The sequence below is a fragment of the Opisthocomus hoazin genome, chromosome Z (genome assembly GCF_030867145.1).
Source record: "Opisthocomus hoazin isolate bOpiHoa1 chromosome Z, bOpiHoa1.hap1, whole genome shotgun sequence".
In the NCBI taxonomy this organism is placed as follows: Eukaryota; Metazoa; Chordata; class Aves; order Opisthocomiformes; family Opisthocomidae; genus Opisthocomus; species Opisthocomus hoazin.
This window is the reverse complement of record NC_134454.1, coordinates 32,522,418-32,544,925: the sequence shown is the minus strand read 5'-3', so window position 1 is coordinate 32,544,925 and position 22,508 is coordinate 32,522,418. Positions and strand designations below refer to the sequence as shown.

Sequence of the window (22,508 nt, the reverse complement as noted above, 5' to 3'; positions counted from 1 at the left end):
CTTACACCAAATGGTTTTCTTCTTCATGTGCCTGTAGCAAGCTCTTACCCAGCCTGGCTCAGTATCTGGCATGGAGATGGACGAGAACAACTGCCCACCACCTCAAACTGCAGAGATCAAATTAGGCAGTCTCGTCTCCTTGCTAATACAGAATCGGGGTTTTTCTCCCTGCAGCTATAACTGAGTTTATTCTGGGTAACTACTGGGCTGTTAACTTATTCTTTCCTCTGCAGCTTTGCTCAGCAAGGTTGGAGTTAATTCAGAAGTATAGCACTCAGTCACAGTTTCAATCTGCATTTCTTTTGCTGCAGGTACCCACAGACGTTGAGAAATGTCAAGACCGAGTAGAGTGTTTCAATGCTGACCTGAAAGCAGATATGGAGAGATGGCAGAACAACAAAAGACAAGACTTTAGGCAGCTACTCATGGGGATGGCAGATAAAAACATCCAGTACTACGAGAAGGTATGTGGTACTGCTGAAGCATTGGCAGGAATAAGAGTAGATCATTTTTCCCTCAGGTTGTGAAAATTCTTCAGGATATCTTCTTTCTGTCTTGAAGAACATTGCACATCTAAATCATTTGTCTAGTGCTATGGAATCTGCTATTTGTCATCAGCTTAGTGTAATCTGTTGAGTGGTTGGTCATGCTCAAGTGATCTGCATGAGACTAGCAGCCATTTGCAAGGCAGCCCTGTAACACCATTTCACCCTGGATGCTTGTCTATCTTGCATTCTTGAATTGACCAAATTACTGGGCAGCAGTAGTGGTGATGAAGACCACCAAAATTGTAATAATACCAGACTAGAAAAAATGTTGATTGTGCCTTTTATGAACCAAACTACATGAGTTAATGTACATCCATGGATCCATACATAGATTACACCTGGTATGCATAAATTATTCTAATCTGGCCCCTTCTGCATATTTCTGTCTCTTGTATGCTAGTCTTGGAAATACCTAGTCAGGTGCCTTTGCCCTGTTTCAGTTGGAGCAAAATATCAGGTATGAGAACGGAGATTCAGTGGCAGATTTTTTGAAGTGAAAGGGCCTTGACATTCAACTGCGTATGCTGTCAGTCTAGTTTTCCTTCATGTTAGAACAGTGCTGCCTAGTGCAGTGGTTGATATATTAAACACTTCTAGGCTTATGCACGGTGACACACTTCATCTTCTTGCCTATTGCTTATTTCCACATCTACTTTACAAATTTCTTCCTGTGCTAGGTTACCTCCCCGTGTATTACAAATGTGCTCTTCCTTTGACTCTTCCAGTGTCTGTCTTGTCAGTAAGTCATAACAAGCCACACGGAACTTGCCTCACCCTGGTCTCCTAAGACTGCTGTAGGCTAGGGGTGTTAAAGACTCCACTGAACACCCAGCAGTGCCCATGCAGTTGACAGTTAAATCTGTACATCTTAGTTTTGCTCTTAGCTGCAGCAAGGAAGCTTTTTGGTAGGAACGTATGTAATCACTTCAGGATATACAACTACAAATACTCTGTGCACCTTCAGTACAATCAGCAAGATTCGAAGGAAGACGCTTGACAACAATGACTTGCAGATAGAAGAGCTGGTGATGAGTTTGCCCATTCCCAATGTTTAATAACATGTATTCCATAGTCTGTATTTGTCCAGTTTGACTTCTGGGCTGTACGTGGTTGAAAGAGAGTAATGATAAACAGCACAAGGATTGGCGTGAGTGTACATGTCTGGGGAAATGACTCCAAAGCCTGGATTGACTGTCTAATAACCCAGAAGCTAGACTCTGCTTTCATTTTACTATACCAGGCACTACCAGTTTGTTGTGCAGTGGAGTCAAATCCCAGAGGTGTACTGGAGTACATTCTGTCTCTTAACTGCCTTCCCGGAATGCATGGATTTTTCAGATAAGGTAGTCTGTAATATTATGTCCAAAATTATGTCATTATGTCCAAGTTGGCCCTCTCCCACAGTCACATGACAAAGCTGTGAATTTCTACTAGAAACAGTTTGTCTGCCTAGCTGAAAGCTGTGATGTTCTTCAGTTTAGAAGAATCTAGCTTGATATTTTTTAATATTTACTTCTTCTTTCTTCAGTGCCTTACGGCGTGGGAGTCAATTATACCACTATTGCAAGACAAGCCAGAGACCAAGTAAGAAGTACCTTCATGGACAGTCTAGCACTTCTATGCTCAGTACCACTAGACATACTGGAACTGTATGAAGGACTCCTTTGTCAACTTAACTGAAATGACAGCTGCACTTAGGCTGGAACAGAAACTCTGAAAACTATTTGAATTTTTTTCCTCACTTTCTGTGTTTAAACTGGGGTATGTTTCATCTTTTTTGAGTTATCTTGAATGGTTCCTTCTTTATCCTATGGAGTGATTGGGGGTTCATAGTGAAAGTGCATGGGGATCTTGATAAAACTTACCTCTCTAATCTGGAAGGAACTGATGAGTGGAACACTAAAAAGATGAAAATAAAACTCTACTGTGAGGTGCCAAATGACATGTTTATTACCATTCTCTTTTGTTTGCTAAGAAAGAAGATAATTACTCCTATGATACAGTACTCCTTAACCAATCCTTATCCCTTTTTTGGATGGACAGGGAAAGGCTGGAAATTAATATTTTGTGGTTTGCTACCGCCCACATGCTCCCTCTGGATAAAATGGTTTCTGGAGACTTTTCTCTGCGGGAGTTGGGCTGGTCCTGGGCAGAACATACCAACACCACCTGCTGATAGTCTGTGATGCAAGCATGAACTGTGGTTTTTGTGAGTGTGGCATGCTGTTGGTTCATACTGAGTGTCTTTGTTTACCTTGGTGATTATGAAGTAACGTCAGTTGGCTGAAGTATACTTGTGTCTGACTTGAGGATCAAAATCAGCCTACCTGCAGGAGTGAGTTGAACAGCGGCCTTTCAAGACTTATGGGAATGGTGAAAGCAAGTATGAGTATTTAGTGTATTTTTTCCAGAGCTAGTTCTGGAAGTTGCATGGTAGAATTCTTTTGGTCCATGCTTTAAATTTTCTTTTTTCTGAGCTAGAGCCACTTTGGGCTTGGTCCCTTAAGGTGCCTGCTGTAGTAAAGGTAGAACTCTGCTTTCTCTCCCTATGTTTTGTTTTTTCAGTAGCCAAAAAGTGTCAAATACTTGCTTACACCAAGCATCATTGTGTGTGAAACTTGCCTTAAACAGGTTGATGAGGGTAGGTGGGTACCCGGTTAGGTGCACATAGTGTTCATACCTGTCTCTACTGAACCACGCGGCAAGTCTTTTAAGACTACTTTTGGTACAGATCTATTTTCTTAATAGTTTTTATTGACCTTTAGAAATGTAACAGCTTCTGCAAGTCGCTCTTTTTCCCTTTCTTTTGTAGTCCCACCTCAAGTAAATGCCTGCTTGGTGTTAATGGCCTTAGGAATGCTACCGTGATTCCCAGGGTCCCAGAGTCTTGGTTTAACAGCATGCAGATAAATCCTTTTTAACCATCCTAAGTGAGGGGTGTTGGGGCCAATATCAGTGTGATATTGGGATTTGGGGGAATATCTGAGTGCTTACTGCTAAACTTGAGTGATGACTTGATCTCTGGCAACAGTCTTGCGAAGAATCTGAGCAGTAACTGAGTATGTGCAACCTCTGTGTTCTCCTGTGATGACATACCAGGTTCTAGTCTAGTTTGAAATTTATCCCTGCATAAACACCAAGCATACCTGAAGCCCCTCTGCTCAGCTTGGTGGCTTTATAGCGACTGTCAAGATGAGTTACTGCAGCAACATGGTAGCTGTCAGGCTAGTGAAATAATGCTCTCTGTGTGCAAAAGTTAAGTTTAAGACATTTTAAGAGGTCTTCCTTCTTGACTCAGTCTCCATTGACAGTTCTGTGATACTAAACAGACGACACTTTTTGGTTTAAGCTCACAGTTTGTCAATATACACTTATTTGGTGTGAATGAGAACTCTGCTTTAAGACGCTGTTAGGTCCATAATGACAAACTGCTTTTGTGCAAGGGAAGTGCTTAAGGGGATCATCTTGAAACAGTAACCAAGTGTTTTCCTCAATCTTTGCCTTCTAAAATAAGGACTTGTATAACATTGAACAGTCCGACCTTCAGGATTACAGTTTTCCCTATTTCCCATGAACTGAGATCAACATACTTTTTTGGGCTGGTTCCTGTGCGGGAAGTGGAATTTTGTAGATGAGTCTGCAGCATCACTGGGAGTCAAGCAAAATGTAATTTGAACTAATATTTGGACAGTCCTCCCTTTGCCTTATGAAAAGATAGTGCAAGGTGAGTGGAAAGGATGGTGGGTTTTTTACTACAGGTGAGTAGGTTTTGTCTGATGCCTTACAACACTGAGGTCGTGTTCTCTCTTAGATTTATGTCAAACTGATGTGGGTGTTGGTTTGGGGGAATTTATCAATTGACATAACAACTGTTCATAAGAAGCATAATGGACAGTGGGGAGTACCAAGTGGAGTTCAAATCAGCGTATAACTGTTGAGGCTGGAGCTGCTGAAGATCAGCTTAAATTTTGTTTAATCTGATGCCACTGATTCTGCAGCATGGTTTTTAAACTAGTGCTCATCCAAAGTATGTTTCAATTTAGATATATCCCTTTCTGGATAAGCTGTTGAAATGCAGGCACACTTTGCTCTTCCCTGTTGGAGTATGTGTCTCTGTGGCACCTGCAAGTTGATCTGGAGGAGAGGCTGGAATATACACCTCAGGCTGTGGGCGCTAACAGGATTTCTTACACTATCTGGAATGCCAAAACATCCTCTGGAAGAACTGCTGCAGTGTAAGAAGGGTGTGTAGTGGTGGGTCTCTGAGCTCCTATGGGCTCTGAGGAGTCTTGTTGTAAAGAGCTGTTGTAAATCACTAAGTAACTGTGGAGAGAGCTGTGAGGTGTGGGGAGGATCCTGACTGTGAGGTTTGGGGTGGCGATGTTGAACAGGAGAACTACAAAATAGCAGGAAACTCTTGTAAGATATAAAGAGTGACACTTGTAAAGAGGGCACTTATTAACTGCTGTTAGTGGGAGGCTGAGATCTGAACTGTTAGTGAAACTCTGACGTGTTATTCTGTAATCCTTATAGGACAGGAGTCCCTCCTTTGGATCGCCCAAACTTCAAGTGTGAAAAGTAAAAGGTGTTGGTAAAGCAAAGCAGGGATAGTGCAGGAGCTTCATCTTTGAGTATCTTCTTGTGTTCAGTCACTTAAGATCACCCTCTGCTCATGCAGTAAAATTATGTCAAAAGTAGTTGCACCCTTTCTATGAGCCTATGTAACATGTGTGTCCTTCAACAGTCCTTAAATTAGCCCGGTTTTTCTTGTTCCGTAACCAGACCAAGTTTTCTCTGAGGATGCATAATTCAAAGCTGTCCTAGTTACTTGTAATTTGTGGGATGTTTGTTTCTTCACTTAACTGGAACCAGCACAATAAAGCAAGCATGGAGATCTTGTTTTCATGCTTGGTAATGAACTGTGCATTGTTCATATGTATCCTTACCACATTCTGACTCTTGCAATAAACATAGGTGTTGAAACGTCACGGCTTTTTCAGGTGTCCACTGAAAAAGGGAAAGGTAAAAGGTGTAGCCTGAAAGACACGAATTCTTCTTCTGTTGCAAGTTGTATCCAAGAATAAACTATGGATTCTTTGCTGAAGTCTACTTGGATTTTTCTCACACTGGCACTTGTGCTCAGGATAGAGTAGTGGGATGACTGGTAGAAGGAAACATCGGCAAAGCATGAGTGGCAGAGACAGTCCTGCAAAGGTACTGTGATGTAGCCTTGCAGCAGTGGCTCTGTGTGGTCTGTTCATGATGCATATTGCTTCAGGTGTTGGTCCTGCAGGTGCCAAGGTCCCACCCCACCAGGGACTGTTCAGTGTTTTAACAGGAGCCATGCTTTTGTTAAAACTTGCATAATTTAGCTGAGTATGCTTAATGTTGCAGACTGTTTAAAATCCTGGTGCTGATAACCACTGAGCAAAACTGCATAGACTAAACTAGCTCATTAGAAGTTCAGCTGTCTTAAAGCTAGAATGGTTTTTCCCTTGGTGTATTAACTTTTACTACAACAACAAATAAATAGGGAAAATGGGGTCTTTTTTTTAAGGTAGGGAACTTGCTACTACTTGCCAGGCTTTTTTTAATTTTGTAAAATAAAAATGGGGATCACAGGAATAACCTTGCCTTCTGGCAGTGTGAATGTTGCATTTTAAACTCTTTGGGAGTGCTGTTAAACAAGTTCTATGGAATAAAATGGCAATGCTTAATTCTGTGCTTCGCACTTCAGAGTCTTTTCGGGGTATCTGATGTGTACAAGTACTCAGTAACAAACTGGGCTAGTTTTAAGGTTGCATGGCTAAGGCATCGTGCTTGTGCAGAAAACAGTTCACTTTCCAAAAAAGGCATAAGTAGATCACGCTTATGTAAGTGGTATGCTAAAATGGTAAAGGCTGGCTGGTGTCCTAGACTGCTTTGAAGGCCTTGGTACTCTGTGCTTTGAAGCTAAACCATTTCCTTAACTCTGCTGCTGGGATATGTATCCATACCCTCAGATCCAGCAGCAGGGTTGGGGCCGGTGCCACATTCCCACTGCACAGGGAGACGACCGCAGAGGGGACAGTCTTACAACAGCCAAAGGGCTTTTGTCTTCAGTATATGAAAATAAAGCAGCACCATCCTTCTCTTTTCCTCTGTGCTTGCATCTTTGTCCCTTGTTCAGGTTTGGAGTGCTGGGCCATGCAGGTGAAGGCAAGATGGCTGTGGATGGAGGTGGACCTCATTCCCTCCCACCCCCCCACCTTGTTGACGGTGTCAGTCACTGGGGACCAAAATGGTGCTGCCTTACTGCCCTGACTCTTCCACTTCCAACCTCTGTAAACCCACTTGCCGGAACTAGAGTCACTGTTCATACTGTTAAAAACCGAAACGAAAGCTGTGAAAAGACCTGTCTCTGTGTGAATTAGCTAGTAAACAATGTGAAAATGGGAAGGAGGTTTTTGTTTCCTGCACTCGACCAAACCTGGCAACTGTGCTCTTGTTCAGACTCACGGGCTATGAAATGTTGTCTTGCCTTCTGGTGCTGGCATGTTTCTATACTCTTTCATATATCTCTGTATAAATATACTTTGTGCATTGTTTACTATGAAACTAGTATTGATGGAGAAAAACACTTTGAGGTAAAACTGTTTGTAATTCTCTATTAGTGTGTACATTTTTTTAAAATGCACCGTTTGTTTACCTCAATTAATTTAATGGAATGGACCAATAAATGTATTAAAAGATGACTCCTTTACCTAGAATATAAAGTTTCTTTTTTTTTTTTTGCAGCCTTTGCCATTGAAAAGATGTGTGCACTTATTTTGCTGGCCAGCTCACTATCTTACTACAGAAATACCCTTCCTTAAAATCTTGTTCCACTGCTGGTTTAACTAGAACTCATCTGTAGTAAATCTGGTATTACTTGAAAGTGAAGTCTGGAGCTGAGGAAAGGTTGCAAGAGTGTGTGCGTGGGGGGAATGGGTGGCACTAACTTCCTCATGATAGGGGGTTGCGTAGTGAGTAATCAACTTCTGCTTGCTGTATCCCTGGCTCGAACTGAAGCTGCTTGATGTGTGTCCAGATTATATCAGTTAGTGAAGGGCTTTAACTTGCCTTTACTTAGTCCAGGAGCTTGGAAGCCACTTAATCCTTGTTAATTAAGTTAGCATGTAAGTAGAGGCATAATTTAAGCCCTGATCCCTCTGGGGCATGCCGATCATCTGAATCATGTTTGTATTCAGCTGACAACATCTCGTGCCAGTCTCTGTATTATTGTATGAGCTGGGGTAACAAGGTAATTATTACCTGGCACCGCTGTCCCTACACCTCCGAACAGCCTGTAGGAGTAGTGTGCTGCACTTGCCTGTTCTTAGCCTGTTACAAGAGTAGTATGTCTTGGTGGTGTGAGTTGAAATGCCGGTATTGGCTCTTGAGTCACAGCTCTCCTCCCATGCACTCTGTTAAAGCACTGTCTGGGGACGGTGCTACTGCTGCAGATGTCAGGGGTGTGAACATCTGTTTGGGGGTGTTTTATTGTAGGGATTACTAAAAGTATCTTAAACTTACTTTTTTTTTTAATTGTGGTATTTCTGTATTTAGTGGTCTTCTGCATAACATTGATTAGTTGGGCTGACACATCTTCCGTAGCAGTTGCTGGAGAGCAGGTGTGTCCTGCTGATGACCACGTGCATGCAGCTTGCAGACCTGTGCTTTGTCAGCCAAAGTCACAGACCTGCCCTGAGGTTTCTGAGGGAACAGATACGGAGGAACTGTTGGAATACTGATCCTCTGCTTTCCGCTTCTGCATTGAATGATGTGTCCAGAAACGCTGTTTTAATTTCTGCCCTGTTCTTGCCACTCTGCGCTATTGCTAATGGGCCTAGAAGGAAAGCAAAATGCTCTGAAGACTGCTGGTGTGCAGTAGCCAATGCTCATACTCTGCGAGATGATGTACTGCAGCGATGACAAGGCAGACTTCTTTGTCCTGGGTGAGCTCCGTGGGTGAGAGGCCGTGGCACGCTGTGAAGTGGAAACATAAATGTGATGCTTTGTGTAATGATGATAACTGTGGGGACTAATGCTTGGCAAACGTTCCACTTCGGTAGCTCACAGAATTGATAAAGACCAAAAGGTGCTTTAGCTGGTACAGCCTCTGTCACTTGGTCAGAATCTGAAAGGAGCCAGTGGTCGAACGTTGTTTGATGGCCACGATGCTGTAAAGAGCAATAAAAATGCAGATTACAAGAGAGCTAGCAAGCTACGTCTCACACTGCAGTTTGCCTTTCCCCCATCAATTCTTTAGCTTAAACTTTGCTGGGGGGTCTGGATCTCGCTGAGTGCTCATGTGATTCCTCTCCAGGATTTGCCAGCCTCTGCGTAAATTACTCTTGTGTATAAGCAATGACATTAGCACCACGTGTCATCTTTCAGATTTAAAGTCCTAATCCCTATGTTTATGCTGATAATGTTGATCACTTCTGCTTGGAGAGGGTGTGTTAAAAAGTAGTTGAGTAGCTAGCAGTGACTCGCTGTTAGACAGCAGGGTTGCGCGTAGGAAATGAGTCACTCGTGTGTCTGGAAAATCTGAGGAGGAAAGCAGAGCCAGGGGAATGAGAAGTATGAAGTAGCCTTCCCCACGCTCATAATCCTGCAGACACCAGGCGTCCGATGTTTTCACAAGCCCAGAAAGCCTTCAGTGCTCTGGGTGAGGCAGAGCTGATGGGATATGAGCTTTCCTTAGTGTTGCCTTTTCTTTCTGTCTGTAACACTGAAATCAGTATACATAGTGCCTTTAGACTTTCTGCTGTAATTTTTTTTTTAAATTACAGCAAAACTTGGCAAGAATTTTGCCTGGGGTCAGATGTTAGCATTAGCCTATCCATTACCTGCCTTATATTTGAATGAAAATATCGTCGTTGCACGGATTAAAATACTGACAGTATCACAATTCATTTTAACTTCATATTGGAAGTTTTCAGTAGTGCAAGGAGCTGCAGGGTCTTGGGGAGGGGACAATGGGCAAGGTGAGATTTGGAGGGAGATCATTCAAAAACTCTGGAAGTGTAGACGGAGATGCAGTTTCAGCTTTCTCTCTTCAAATTAAGCTGCTTTTGTGCTTAAAACTTGTTCTTGAAATGGTACCTCTCAGTCACTCTGTAGCTGTACAGTTGGGTAAATTCAATGGATCAGAAAAATAACCATTTCCTTCACTATCTGGTGATGGTTTCTCTTTGAAAGGAACACCTGAGGGACACTCAGTTTATTATTTTCTGTCACAATGAGTAAGTAACCTGCCATGGATTTCTTAAAAAATGTTTTAGTGTGTGTAGGATTATTCCCTCATTCTACTTACTGTTATTTTTGCAATAGCAAGCACTACATTTGTGCGAAGGCTTTGTCCCTTGGGATTATCAGCTCTTAAACTCTGAAATATTCCTCCTACAGCAATTCATGTTACATTAAATAAAAAGATTTAAAACATTGGCTAGATCACTTGCAAGTTCTATTGTTTGAATCTCCTTGATATTTGTCAACTCATTTCTGCAAGATTTTTGTTTATCTTTTTCCATTTTTTTCCTTTCAAATTCCAATTTTTTTGAAATTTAATTTAAGATTACTAAAAATTTAATTTGTTTTATATGCTTTAGACCTAGAATCAGGAAGCATGAAGAAAATACAGCATGTCCTTTTGGACAAAACCCTTCCTATTCCTTACCTTAAAGGGAAGAGGCTCAGGCAGCCAACTAGAAAAGACAAAATGAAACAGAAGCCGCTGTACCAGTTCAGTGTGTTTTGATAGATCTTGTTGTAGGCTGTAGATGTCACTACTCCTGTGATGACTAAAGACAACTGCAGCAGGACAAACACCTTACCTGTAAAACAAGAACAGAGTTTCTTACCAGGGAGAAAAAGACCAGCTCTGGTACCTCCCTGCCGAATCCAGGATCTCCACTGTGTGGAAGAGCAATGTGGTCATTGCTTCACAAGCACCAGGTGGCATGATTTTGTATCTGCTGCTGTCCTAGCCCAGAATTAATCATAGAGTCATAGAATCATAGAATGGTTTGGGTTGGAAGGGACCTAAACGATCATCTGGTTCCAACGCCCCTGCCATGAGCAGGGACACCTTCCACCAGACCAGGTTGCTCAGAGCTCCATCCAACCTGACCTTGAACGCTGCCAGGGAGGGGGCAGCCACAGCTTCTCTGGGCAACCTGTGCCAGTGTTTCACCACCCTCATGGTGAAGAATTTCTTCCTAATATCTAATCTAAATCTGCCCTCTGTTAAGTGGCTTTTCCGTCTTCTAGGCAAAAAGATCCAACTAGAAAACTGTCTGCTTAAACTGTCAAGGTATAGAGGTAGCTGCTTCGAAGAGCAGCAGTAAACTGGGCAATAAGTGCTCCTTCCCTTAGGAGGCAGAGAAGTAGTCTTGGGCCAACATCTTCAGGACAGGAGAGACTTTAGTCAGGGTCTGCTTCTGCCCTAGGCCTGAAGAGTGGTCCACTGCGTTAAAGTGATGATAATGCCTGAAATGGGGAGGTGCGTGTGATTTATATGATGTTCCAGGGAGAGGAAAGGCAGAAACTGAATCTTAGTTGAAACAGCTTTTTTTGCTGAAGTGCTGTTTCTGTCGTGGTAAATGGAGGAAGGGGAAGCAACCCAGCCCTGCCGGGATGTGCAGACTGGGAGCAAGGTCAGCGCTGTGCTGCCCTGACAGCCTTCTCCAGCCACACAGCACCAGTGGCCACCACCTCAGGAGACAACGCTGCTACCAGGAGGCAAGGGCTGCTCTGCTGCGTGGTCCTGCTCGAGGTCCTGCTGCAGTCGGGCGCAGCCCGTATGGCTCATGGTGGAGGTTAAAAACAACATTATGATTAATAATAATAATGATTAATTTGGGGTGTGAGCTGCGCCATTTGTGGCAGGTAGGTGGGTTTGCTACAGAGCCCATTGTAGGTGCACAAGCAGTAGGAACGAACTTGGTGACAGAGCAGCGTTGTGCTCGTATCACAGAAGGGAAAAGGATGCAAAGGGCGCCTGTGGGGACAGGTTTGGAGGAGGCACGAGCAGTCATGGGCCTGAGGTGCTACTGGAATGCAAGTCCAGTCCTATCTGTTGTGTCTAAATCCAGCCCATTGGGGTAAAAATGGTAGCCTTCGATATGGTGTTGTAAAATACAAATATTTTACTATTTTCTAATCCATTTTTAACAGAAAATAATTTCTGCTCCTGTTTACCAAAAAGGGGCAATTTTTATGCAAAGGTTATCCTTTGTTAGTTAAATCGTGGCCTGACAGGAACAAATTGCCACCTAACACTTGGACACATGTTTAGAGAGCATAACTGAAAAAAGATGAAAGAAATCCATCCTTCCCAAAACTGAAAGTAAAAGAAACCAAATACAAATGGTGTGAATATCATAGTGCTTTGACCCAACGACTTGCTTCTCTTGGTTTTCCCTGGAGTACTGTTTTTTGAGCAGCATCTCAGATATTTTCCCTGCCTTTGAGCTGCACGCTGATATTAATCTCTTGAAGCACATGCTGAAAATTTTGTGGATAAATGATGATGCAACCGATATGTTTGGATGTGACAATCTTTTCCTGCAAGTTTCTCTGCTCCTCTGCTGTGGTACCAGCTGTTCTGGTTTTATTACACAAAGCACAGATTGCAGCAATAACTTACCGTTCTCCTTGTACCTTAGGCTGAATGGAGGTATTTGAGGGTTTTTTGATTGGTAAGGTAGCCAGAATACTTACCATAGGATGATCCTTCCACATGCTTGGACAACATGGACCTGATGGTTGGTAAGGGGATGAGGGCAAAGAGCATCACTGCCCGTGCTGCAAGGCAATGGATACGTAGTTATCATCAGTACCTGCTCCTTGCCTTGCAACATGACAACCACTGATTTTGAAGACTGCATGCCTCTGGGTTGGGCAGGGCCTTTGCTTCCCCTATGCTTGTCCCTTGAGTACCAGAAAGAAGTACAAATCTTTGGTAGGGTTGTAGGTCCTCGCTTCATTCAAGTGAAGGTGGATAAGCCACCTATTGCTCACACTATGAGAGGTACTTTGCCCAAACCAGCGTGGTGTCTTGGTCTCAGCCCAAAATCCCAGCGTAGATGGGATATAGCACTGTTCTTTGAGATAGTGAGGCTAATGATTTAAGTCTAACCCACGGAGAGAGCACCCCATGCTACATGGCCTTGTCTTTAATAGTACTGTTATTACACTGTAGCTGTTCTCTATCTCGATGCATCTTGCTTGCAGTATTTTGGGCTTTCTCTAGTGTGGAAACTTTCAGGGAGCTGGGATTACCTTCCTGTCAGCAGAACCAACCTCAGTGAAGACTTGGTCCGTGTCTAGTGTACTGAGGTGCTTCTGCAATAACAGGGAATAAGCATCCTGCACCCTGTGTAGCAGCATGTGTTCATGACAGACTTAATATTAAACAGGCATTTTTTAATTTTTATTTTTTATCCATTCTTCCTCAGCCTGATTGCCTAAACAAACAAAATATCTTAAAAGTATCACTCAGTGTTTGGCTTAGTACACAAATATAATATCCTACAGTCTTTCCCTTTAGAATAACTTTTATTTTCAGTTTCTCATTCCCTGTAGGAGCAGACTGAAAAATCATTTCAGGCCATTTCTCTTAGATCTTTTTCTCATGTTCAGAAGCAAAACCTCAAAGCCGTGCAGCACACAATCCTGTGTTTGTCACATAAGAATCATCCATCTCACTGCCACAATGGATGCAGTTCTTGGGTTTTGTTTTCTGTGTTCCTGCAGACGCTACCTCCCAACAATAAACTTGCCTTTGCTTCATCATGGGTTGCTGCCCCATCTATTGTTACCTGTCTATTGGTCATTTATACATAGTCTAAGATTGTACGCTACATTCTCATGATATTTTAGTTGCTAAAGCAGCTCCAATGTTTCACTGTTAAGTTTCCCATTGACTATAAATGCCTTAATATAACAAAATAAATCACAACTTAACATGTTCGCTTATTAGGAAACCTTTGCCAATTTATTTCTATTGTAGCCTTAAGCCTTACCTGACAAGAAGCAAGTTCTTCCCACAAATGCACCAGTGCAGTCTGACTAGTACAGGTAGCCAGCAACAGTTCCCACTCACCTGTGGTGTGAATACTGTTCCCTGCTCAGATGGCCAAGTGATGAATTACAAGCCAACTGGCCCTAAACTAAGCCTTGGCAGGAGTATATGCCTCCTTTTGGTATTATAGGATGCTGAGTGTAAGGGGTATGAAGTGAGATGTGAGGAGAGGGGAATGATAATGAAGCCCTCTTGGGAATTGCTCTTGTGATGGTCTCCCGAGTTCCCTGCTCTGAAACTCATGGTGAAGCAGAGCAAAAGCCCTTCTCCTGACACCGAAACACCCCAACCCCTTTCTCAGGGTGCACTTGCTCGTGCAAGCGGCCATTTGACTCACCAATGTAGAACAGGAACGTCCACCGCACGAAGGCCATGATGAGGATGCCAACACTGAAGGACGTCACTCCGATCATGATCATGGTAATGTCCCTCAGGTATTTGGAGAACACAAATACCCCCAGGAAGCTGGTGATGAAGATCACGTACCCAGCAGCATTCCCGTGGCCTATCTCCACGGCATTCCAACTTAAAGGCTCCCTGAGCAAGAAGAGTGGGAGTACATTCATTGCACCAACCACCGCAAGGTCGTAGAGGATTGCTGCCGCAAACAGCGTGATGATGATGAGTTTCGAGGGGGATACTGGAGCGGAGCTGCTGCTCGCTGAAGGTTGTGAACTCCCTGTTGCTGCTGCTTCTTTGTGGGCTGGCAGCTGGCTGCCCACCTCCTCTGCACTCTTGGCTTTGGCTGGGCAGGAAGCTGCTGGCTTGGGGACTGTCAGGACAAAAATGCTGTAGAGGAGGCAGAAAGCATAGCAAGCAATGCTGCAGCCCACCAGCACAGTGCCCTCTCGATAGCGGTCACTGAAGCCAACAAAGAGGTAGCCAGACGCCATGCTTCCCAGAAAGCCAGCGAGGCCATACACCAGCTCAATAACAATAAGCCGCAGAGACCTCCTGCCCTCGGAGGAACCCAGAGATCCCAGAGCCATGACGCCTGCCCAGAACGTGGTGAAACCGCCTGTCAGCCCATTGAAGGCAGCAGCCCCGTACATGACTTCAATCGGCCAGCCCAGCAGGATCAGGAGGAGCAGAAGAGTTTTGGAGCCCAGGTAGCCGAGAAGAGGGAAGCAGATGGGGATCTTCCGATGCATCCTGTCCCCTAGCTTGGACAAGCCATAGGCTGACACCAGCGGGCTCAGACCCAGGACTAGGTTGTAGATGATATAAAAATTAGAGACAGCCTTCTGCTGAGCATCTTCCAGAGCATGGGAGGGAGCGGTGGCATTGGTCTGGTTGTAGTAGTTCTTCACCACCAGCAGCAACGCCGTGTCGTAGAAGGCACTGGCCACTTGAGAACCTGCAACCACCGGCTCAATCCATGTCCTCAATGCCGTCACCCCCACCATGCTGCCGATGACTGCCTCTTCTCGTTCAGGAAGATTCACAGGAGGAAACGACTCTTCAGAAGTTCCGCTCTGGAGGCATGCTTGGAGAGGAGCAGCGGAGTTAAAAACAAAAGGTCTGCCAGGCTGCACAGAGCCAGACAGTTGTGCAAGAGATGATCTGGCTGGGAGGATATCTGCACCTCGCCTTGCTATGTATATGCACGCATGCACATTCCCGCGCTGCTCTGATCTCCAGCTCACGCTGGAGAGGCTTTTGTAGAGCCGGAGAACGCCCTGCGCTCGCCGACTGCAGCTGCTCCTCTTCCTGGTGTAGTTTCAGCAGAGGTCAGATGACCCAGGGGATTTTCTCTCTCCCAGTTTAGGAAGTGAAAATGCCCTGATCAAGTAATTGCTGCAATTTGGGGTGGCAGTTTGTTTTTTTTGTTTGACATGCTTATTTATTTTTTCTTTCCCTTTTGGCATCCTTCACGTGTCAGAGGACTCTCAGGGGGGGTGGAGGGGCAGGGGGTGGCTGTGTGCTTTTATGTCAGGTAATTTGTGAATTCCCCTTACCACCAGCTCTTTTCCCTTTCTTTCACACAAAAATGTTGTTGGCTTTTTTGCTCTTCCCTGCTCCCACCTGCCCTGTTGCTGCATTGTGCCCCTTGTGTCACTGTTGTTTCAATAATGCGGTCAGGAAATGACACCAAAGAGAAATTAAAAGGGAAAAAGCCTATTTTTGGTAAGCTGCTTCCCACGGCTGCCACTCTGCCTGCTGCATCCTTTGGCTTTACGATGTGGGAATTCCCAAGGGGAGGAGAAAAGTCCCAATTTATCCAAAGGCACCGGCAACGGCTGCGCTGCAGCAATCAGCCAGCCGAGCTGGAGGCTGGGGTGGGTAAGAGACCACCTCCAGCTCAGCGTTTTCCAGTCCCATCTCCTCAGTGCAGCGGCCGCAACTCTCCGCAGGTGCTGATGCCCCAAGCAGCTTTGCAGCTTGAAGTCAGCCTTCGTTTTGCTGCTGCCCGAGGGGGTCAAGCCAAGCAACCCACCCCAAGCGGCTCGGGGTCCCTGCGGGCACGCCGGTGCGACAGGCCAGAGGCACAAGAAGCTCTTGGAGCAGGGTATGGCACAAGCAGGCTGCCAGCTCCAGGGAAGATGCTTGCAGTCCCAGCTGCAGGAAATACTTGGAGGATATTTGGCATCCTCAAAAATGCTAACTTAAATGATAATGATCTCATTCTGCACTGGTTTAATGAATTGTAACAGGCAGAATAACAGTCTGTTCTAGGAAGATTTATAATGATTGCTTTAAAAAATAAATTAATGATTAATTTGCAAGAACAATGTTAAAAACTCCATCTGTTGCGCTCTCTATTGATTCAGGTGACGTTTAGTCAGTGCCTGTGTACTCATGGCTCGAAAGTTTCATGTTTTCACTCTTAGTTCTGTTGTGCAATAATTTTTGTTACACGTTTCAATTCAAGGAAAAAAAGTCCCAAGAACTAACAGGGAAAGGAGTGGGGAATTGTCTGCTGGAATGATTTACTGCTAGACAATTTCAGTTTCGCCAGAGAATTTGTTTTTCTGTCAGGCCAAAAGACTCCTAGCCCTTTGTAAAATATAATGTGGGTTGTTCCAACAGTTGGCTTTTTTCCCCCCAAGATTTTCTGCAAAAGGTGTCTAGTTTCTTTAGTTTTTGTTCAGAAGTGGGACAGATCTTTTTCTCCAAATGCTGGAACATTTCCAGAGGATGGAAATTCCAGACAGCCTTACTAAGAATTCCAAAGCATCAGCCTGTGACCAGTTCAAGTAACAAGCGCAACCAGAGGAATTGCCACGTTTCACTTCACCCAGGGAGCCCTGTCTCTTCCACCAGACATTAGAAGGAAAGATAAATGACTTTGTCCCATTCAAGCTTCAATTTGGGACATTAGTTATCTTGGTGTGCAGAAGTATGTTACAGGCACTGAGCTTGAGAGACTCCAGATCTGCTCAACTCTTAAATAAGGGATATTTTTCCTCCACACTTTGTTGCCTCCACAGGCTGTCTGGCTTATTCATCTGACACTCTTGACATTTAGGTGATACTGTGTTATGGTTAATGCTGTTCAGGCCTAGATAGCTAATGAACTGTGCTAAACGCCATTAGTGATCTCATGAATTACGTACATATTTCCAGGATATTCTGAGTGTCCATTCGCATTAAATGTACTTTTTAGAACTAGTTCTTATAGAAGGATGTAATTTCATGTCAGTAATTGCAAATAGTGAGTGCTAAAGTAAGAGTTCAACGCAGGGTCCAGAATATTTCCCACTGCAAAATACTTTTCATGAACACCATACTCATTTGATGCCACAAAGACTTCAAAATTACTATTGTCTAGCATCAGCTTTTCCATGGGGCCCAGTTCTCAAATTCCTAACATTTATAGGGACATTTCCACCCACTTTGAAGTACGTTCATGTGGCATAAATACAATGGAGCCTTAAGAGAGTGGCCCTTGACGTTTAAGAAAAATGTGACTACAGAATCAGTGAGACTAGTCTAAAAGCAAAACACATGTTGTTTTAGGTCATCCCTCTCTAGAGTTGCCTGGAGACCCACTAGAAGCCAGGTCAGCACCATGTTGCACCAGTTCTTGGGGATTTCTTAGTCTGGACAAATAAAGGTGTTTAATGTCTCCCTGTGGTGTTATACATTCCTGCGCAGTATTGCTTATTCTTTTTTTTAAATAATTTATGACAGTTACATCACTTTCTGAATAGGGTTGCTGTAGGGATTTCAGTATGCTGGGCCAGCTGGGCTTGGCAGGTACCAGCATTTTGGAGCCTGGTCTTTTTGGCACCCAGGACTGCAATCCAGCGTGGGCATGTACACTCTCTTCATCTCCCTTGCCCAAGCCTGCTGATGGTATCTGTGATTTGCAGTCTCTGGCTGGCAAGGCATTTTGTCTCTGAGGTGGTATATCAGCTCCGTAACTCCTCCTCCTCCTTGGTACGTGCAGATCATCCTGGTGCACACTGTGGCTTTGTAGTGGTGACAAGGCAGGGAAACATGACTGGGGACTGGGAAATGCCCGGGTGTGAGCCTGGAAGGAGCTGTGGTCACATTACAGCACCGGAGAGAGGGAGAGCTGGTTGAAAACTCTAGGAAGAAGCAGCTAATTCGGTGATGGCCTATTTTCCTTTGGAAAATACAACTTGGTCATAAATGACCACAGACTGTAATGGCAGGCCGTGCTCTTACTCTGGTTTGGGAGGCTGGCTTCCTCACCGGCAGGGGTTTACTTGCATATTGCCCCTGCCCTCGCAAGGCGCGTGGTGCTGGGGAGATGCAGGGGGAGCGGAGGCTGCACGGAAAGGCGGGTGCATGGGGCAGGGGGATTGCCTCCTGGCAGCTGCTGCATCACAACAGGGATGCGGCGTCCTGGTCCTGGGCAGTTGTCCTGTGAGATCTAGAGCTGCTGATGGGAGATACTAATGCCTGGATGTAAAAGGCCACCCCAGCAGCCTTGTTTCTGCAGCTCTGGAAAATGATACCCAGGCTGTTGGGACACTCATGATGGTGGTACCAGCCTCTGTAGCACAACAGCTGGTAGATCCACCATTGCCATAATAAAACGCAGGACGATGCCATTATGAGTGCACCTTGAGGTGTCTCAGACACCAAGACCCCTGGTCCAGTAGTCCGACATTCAGGAGGCACAGCACCACCAGACGTGTTGAGATCACCTATGAGGACGTCTGCTCTCCTCTGCTGCTCATGGCAGGAAGAGGAAGCCCTGGCCACAGGCAGTGCAAGCACATGGCACCTTGTTCCCCTATGCCTTGAGGCCGATCCCATTACCCCACACAAACAAAGCCCAGGGTGGTGCGCAGGCTGCAAAAGAGCTGTAGAATGGATGGGCTCCACAGAGAGACCCCACGGGGTGCACTGATGTGAAGCACAGTGAGGAGGGGGGGACCCCATGCCAGCGAAGGGGAGGTCCACCAGCCTTCCCTTGGAAGAAGCTGGCGCTTCCCACCACTTTGAGAGCAACATGAGAGAGCAGCAAGGATCTAGAAACAGCAGCACTGTCTAATTCCCTTTGGGACAGACACTGGCTGACCAAGCAGCTCCAGAAATCTGCATTATCTTGCTATGACCCCCAGATGTCATGTTTTTTGTCTGTTTTCTCATTTAACCGTTTCCTACTCACCTGGTTGCAGTCTCCTGTGGGCTGGAAAGACAAAACACAGCTTCCTCGACACACACACTTTTTGCTGAGTTGGCTTCTTTTTTCTTTAGCTGGAGGTATTTAGGCGATTAATAGTGCTGACAGCTAACTGTATGCCTTAACATTAATCCTCTCCGTGGAAGCAGGAAAAAAAGCCTCTTGCGGTACCTGGTGTCTGCCTGATCAGCAGGAGCACAGAACAAATCCTGCTGTAGTTCTTCGATAAGCGCCAGATAATCTTGGTACTAAACGACTTTTTTTGTGTGCATATCCTCCTTTACATTAATACTCATGTCTTTTTTAAGTTTTTGTCAGCATATATGGGTTTGGCATAGAAGCATTGCAGAGTTCAAGACTGTGCAGGCAGCAATGGACTTGAGAAATGGGATGAAACAAACTGTCTTAGAACTACAGCTTAAGCAATCATGTGTTGAATAGAGAAAAAGCAGACAGTCTTGAAAAATGAAATAACCATAGCAAAACCACGACTACTAAAAATTTCACTACAGAATGAACTACAGTCACTCATCTGTAAAAACTTGTTTCAGGACCAAAAACTGCCCTCCCCTTCCCAAGTACTCTCCAAAGCTATTTAGACATAATTTTGACTATCTACTTCACATTTTAATTTTTTATATAGGTCTAGAAACTTTTATGGCAATGGTGAATGGGTACTGAAAAGCCTAGAAATGCATTAAAAAAATAAGTTGGAGAAAAGGCATTAAGGGTGAGTAAAAGCTCTGTAGAAGGAGCGTGTGAGTAAATTCGACATAGGCTTTATGTGATTGGAGAGGAACTGTGTGTGAAGTGTGGACGTGAATTAGAGGAAGACTATACGCAAAGCATATAGGATAGGTTAAAGTGGCAGAATAAAGGAGGAAAAGGCAATAGTAAGCCACCCATCCTTGTGGAGTGAGGAGGGGTAAGAAGAAAAGAAGAGCAAGGAAAAGAGGAGCACTAATTTTTGTGGACCGATAGGGCCTTTGCTAGATAAATCAAACCTAGCCAGGTACCATTAGATGGAATGAGTATCTCTCCATAAGCCTGTGGCTCCATGGAGGTAAGAACAGCAGCTGGCAGAGGACATCAGAATAGTGGACAGAAAAGGAGTGAATCCACCCCATTTTTCAGGGTGAGAGGTGTAAACAATCAAAAGCATCATAAATGCTTAAAGACACAGGCTCTGCTTTGTCCTTTGTGTAAGACATAGCGCTTTGAGGAGAGGAGGGAAGGTAAAATATTTATTTAAACCTTAGCTCTTCTGGAGATACCCTTGCCTGGTAACCCAGCCATTTTCACCTGACTGATCTCACGTTAGCCCTCTGCATGGCTACATTTACGTTTTGAAGGCATGTAAAGCAAGCACTGAAGCCATCACCTGCAGTAAGCCCTCGGTGACAGCCACCCCAAACATTCAGAGCAGGCATTTGGTAACTCCTCACAACCCCTCTCTGTTTATGCTGCCGGGCTAGGTCCTGAGCACAGAATTTGGCAAGAAGGATTAGCTATGGTTTTAGTCACTGGAGTGTTTAAATTTTCCAGGCTATTTTATGCACAACATCCTGTCAAACACATTTACCTTTTTTGTTATAAAAACACCAAGAAATCGTATACACAACCCAAAAGCTGCAGATGCTGCTGTTGTCTCAGAAACCTGGGTTCAATTACCTGGTGTGCAGTACGCCAATATACACACAGAGCAGAGGTATTTTATTGCATATTTGTGCAGATATGGGTGTCTGTCCCAAGACAGCACACCTCATTCACAAACTGACAGTCATTTATACACTTAACATTGCCATAGTCATCTTCCTAATACATACGCTTTGCTATTCTGGTAAATGATTGGCTGAAGTCTCTTCATCCAACATGTAAGGTGGTACGCACGCTCAGTTTCTTCATCTTGCGAGTCTGGGGTATAAATGGGGTAGGCGGTCCATGAGTCGGTGGTCGTGATCTCCCCCTGCCGGAATTACCTTTCCCCTAGCGACCTGATTCTTTTGGCAATCTCAGGAGCTTTTCATAGCCCCTTAGCTGTTCTTATGATACATCACACTCTGGTTCTACTGTGGAGGTGCATCCTTCTTGTGAAACACATAATGCAAAATCCTCTTTCTTAGTTTCTACAGTTAATTTTTAAACTTAATAAGGGTAAGGCTATACAAAAATACCTACAGCAGCAATAGTCTGGTTAATTGTCATTTCACAATTTTATTCCCTTTTTTATTCCTTAGTATAACACTGTGGTACACTCTTGTGACATTTATGAAACTTGTCACTCTTCCCGTGTGGCAGCTCTTCCAGTGCGGGGTGTTTATCGAACTTCTGCAGCTCAGAAATAGAAAACGCAAGAAACTCAGTAACAAGGTCCCAAACGCTTTCCTTGATTACAGAGCACCACCTGCTCAGGGCCAGGCAGGCGCTCCATGGACCACTTGCAAGCGCCTCAACGCAGGTGGTGGCGGCTGCTGAACCTAGCCCAAGGCGGTTTCGGGGTACGAGGTTGCATGGCAGTGCCCTTCACTGTTTGTCTCACCGAAAACACTCCCCAACGCCGGCTGAGGACTTCCAGGCAACCTGGCATCACGAGGCACAGAAGATAGCAGGGATAACCCTGTTTTTTAACATCTGCCGCAGCCACGCCTGGTTAATTATCCATCTTGCAGCTTGAGGGTGGGGACACTTGTTTGGAGTTGGCAGACTGGAGAGGTCCCTGGGACAGCAGGGAAAGGTGCCAGCATCCTCGATGAGGGTGGCTGGGAGGCAATGGAGGACCGTGTCCATACCCACTTTGCTGCAGGGCACTAGTGGAAAACGGCACCAATGGGGTAAGCTTCTTCAGGCGAGAGAGCAGAGGTGTGCCTGGGTGGGCAAGCTGCAGCCCCAGTGCTGGAGGAGCCCTCCCTGGAAAGCAGCAAAGGCTGCTGAGGCTCTGCAACCCCACGCAGAGGTGTCACCTCCACTTGACACACAGGGGAGATGTATCTGGGCTTCTCCAGGCCCACAATTCTGCATCACACAAGGTGCTCTAGGAGAAAGCTCCAGGCTCTGGAGAAAGCTCATATAGACAGGGCAATGCAGTCTCTTTGCATGCTACTCAGGAGAATTGTAGCGAGCACCCGCCCAGGCAGCTAGGGAATGAATGGCCTTGACAGATTTTGTGTATCCTTAGGACTCCAGTATGTGTACAAAAACACATTAATGGGGCTAAAATATTGCGCCTCTTCTCCTTTCTCTGAAGAGT

At 44.9% G+C, this 22,508-nt stretch overlaps 2 protein-coding genes across 2 annotated transcripts in view; one reads left to right on the top strand and one right to left on the bottom strand.

Moving 5' to 3' along the window:
- SNX30 (sorting nexin family member 30) overlaps positions 1-7,280 on the top strand; it is a 54,236-nt gene extending 46,956 nt beyond the window's left edge. Inside the window, exons 8-9 of the mRNA XM_075411225.1 lie at positions 312-464; positions 2,077-7,280. Of these exons, the coding sequence (XP_075267340.1) occupies positions 312-464; positions 2,077-2,136 (213 nt within the window). The 3' untranslated portion in view covers positions 2,137-7,280. The remainder of the gene's footprint in view (positions 1-311; positions 465-2,076) is intronic.
- A 1,024-nt stretch (positions 7,281-8,304) lies between these two features.
- SLC46A2 (solute carrier family 46 member 2) lies at positions 8,305-15,080 on the bottom strand. Its single transcript, XM_009941194.2, has 4 exons — positions 13,997-15,080; positions 12,297-12,380; positions 10,252-10,408; positions 8,305-8,749 (listed from the first exon to the last, which is right to left on the bottom strand). The coding sequence occupies exons 1-4, from the start codon at positions 15,063-15,065 to the stop codon at positions 8,692-8,694; spliced, it is 1,368 nt and encodes a 455-aa protein (XP_009939496.1). The 5' UTR covers positions 15,066-15,080; the 3' UTR covers positions 8,305-8,691.
- Between the last annotated feature and the right edge of the window lie 7,428 nt (positions 15,081-22,508).

Coding starts and splice junctions, on each gene's coding strand:
- SLC46A2 (XM_009941194.2), bottom strand. CDS start 15,065: ATGGTGGGGGTGACGGCATTGAGGACATGGATTGAGCCGGTGGTTGCA. Junction 10,409..12,296: donor TGTGGAAGGATCATCCTATG/GTAAGTATTCTG, acceptor CTTGTTTTACAG/GTAAGGTGTTTGTCCTGCTG. Junction 8,750..10,251: donor CTGAGCCTCTTCCCTTTAAG/GTAAGGAATAGG, acceptor TGCTCTTTACAG/CATCGTGGCCATCAAACAAC.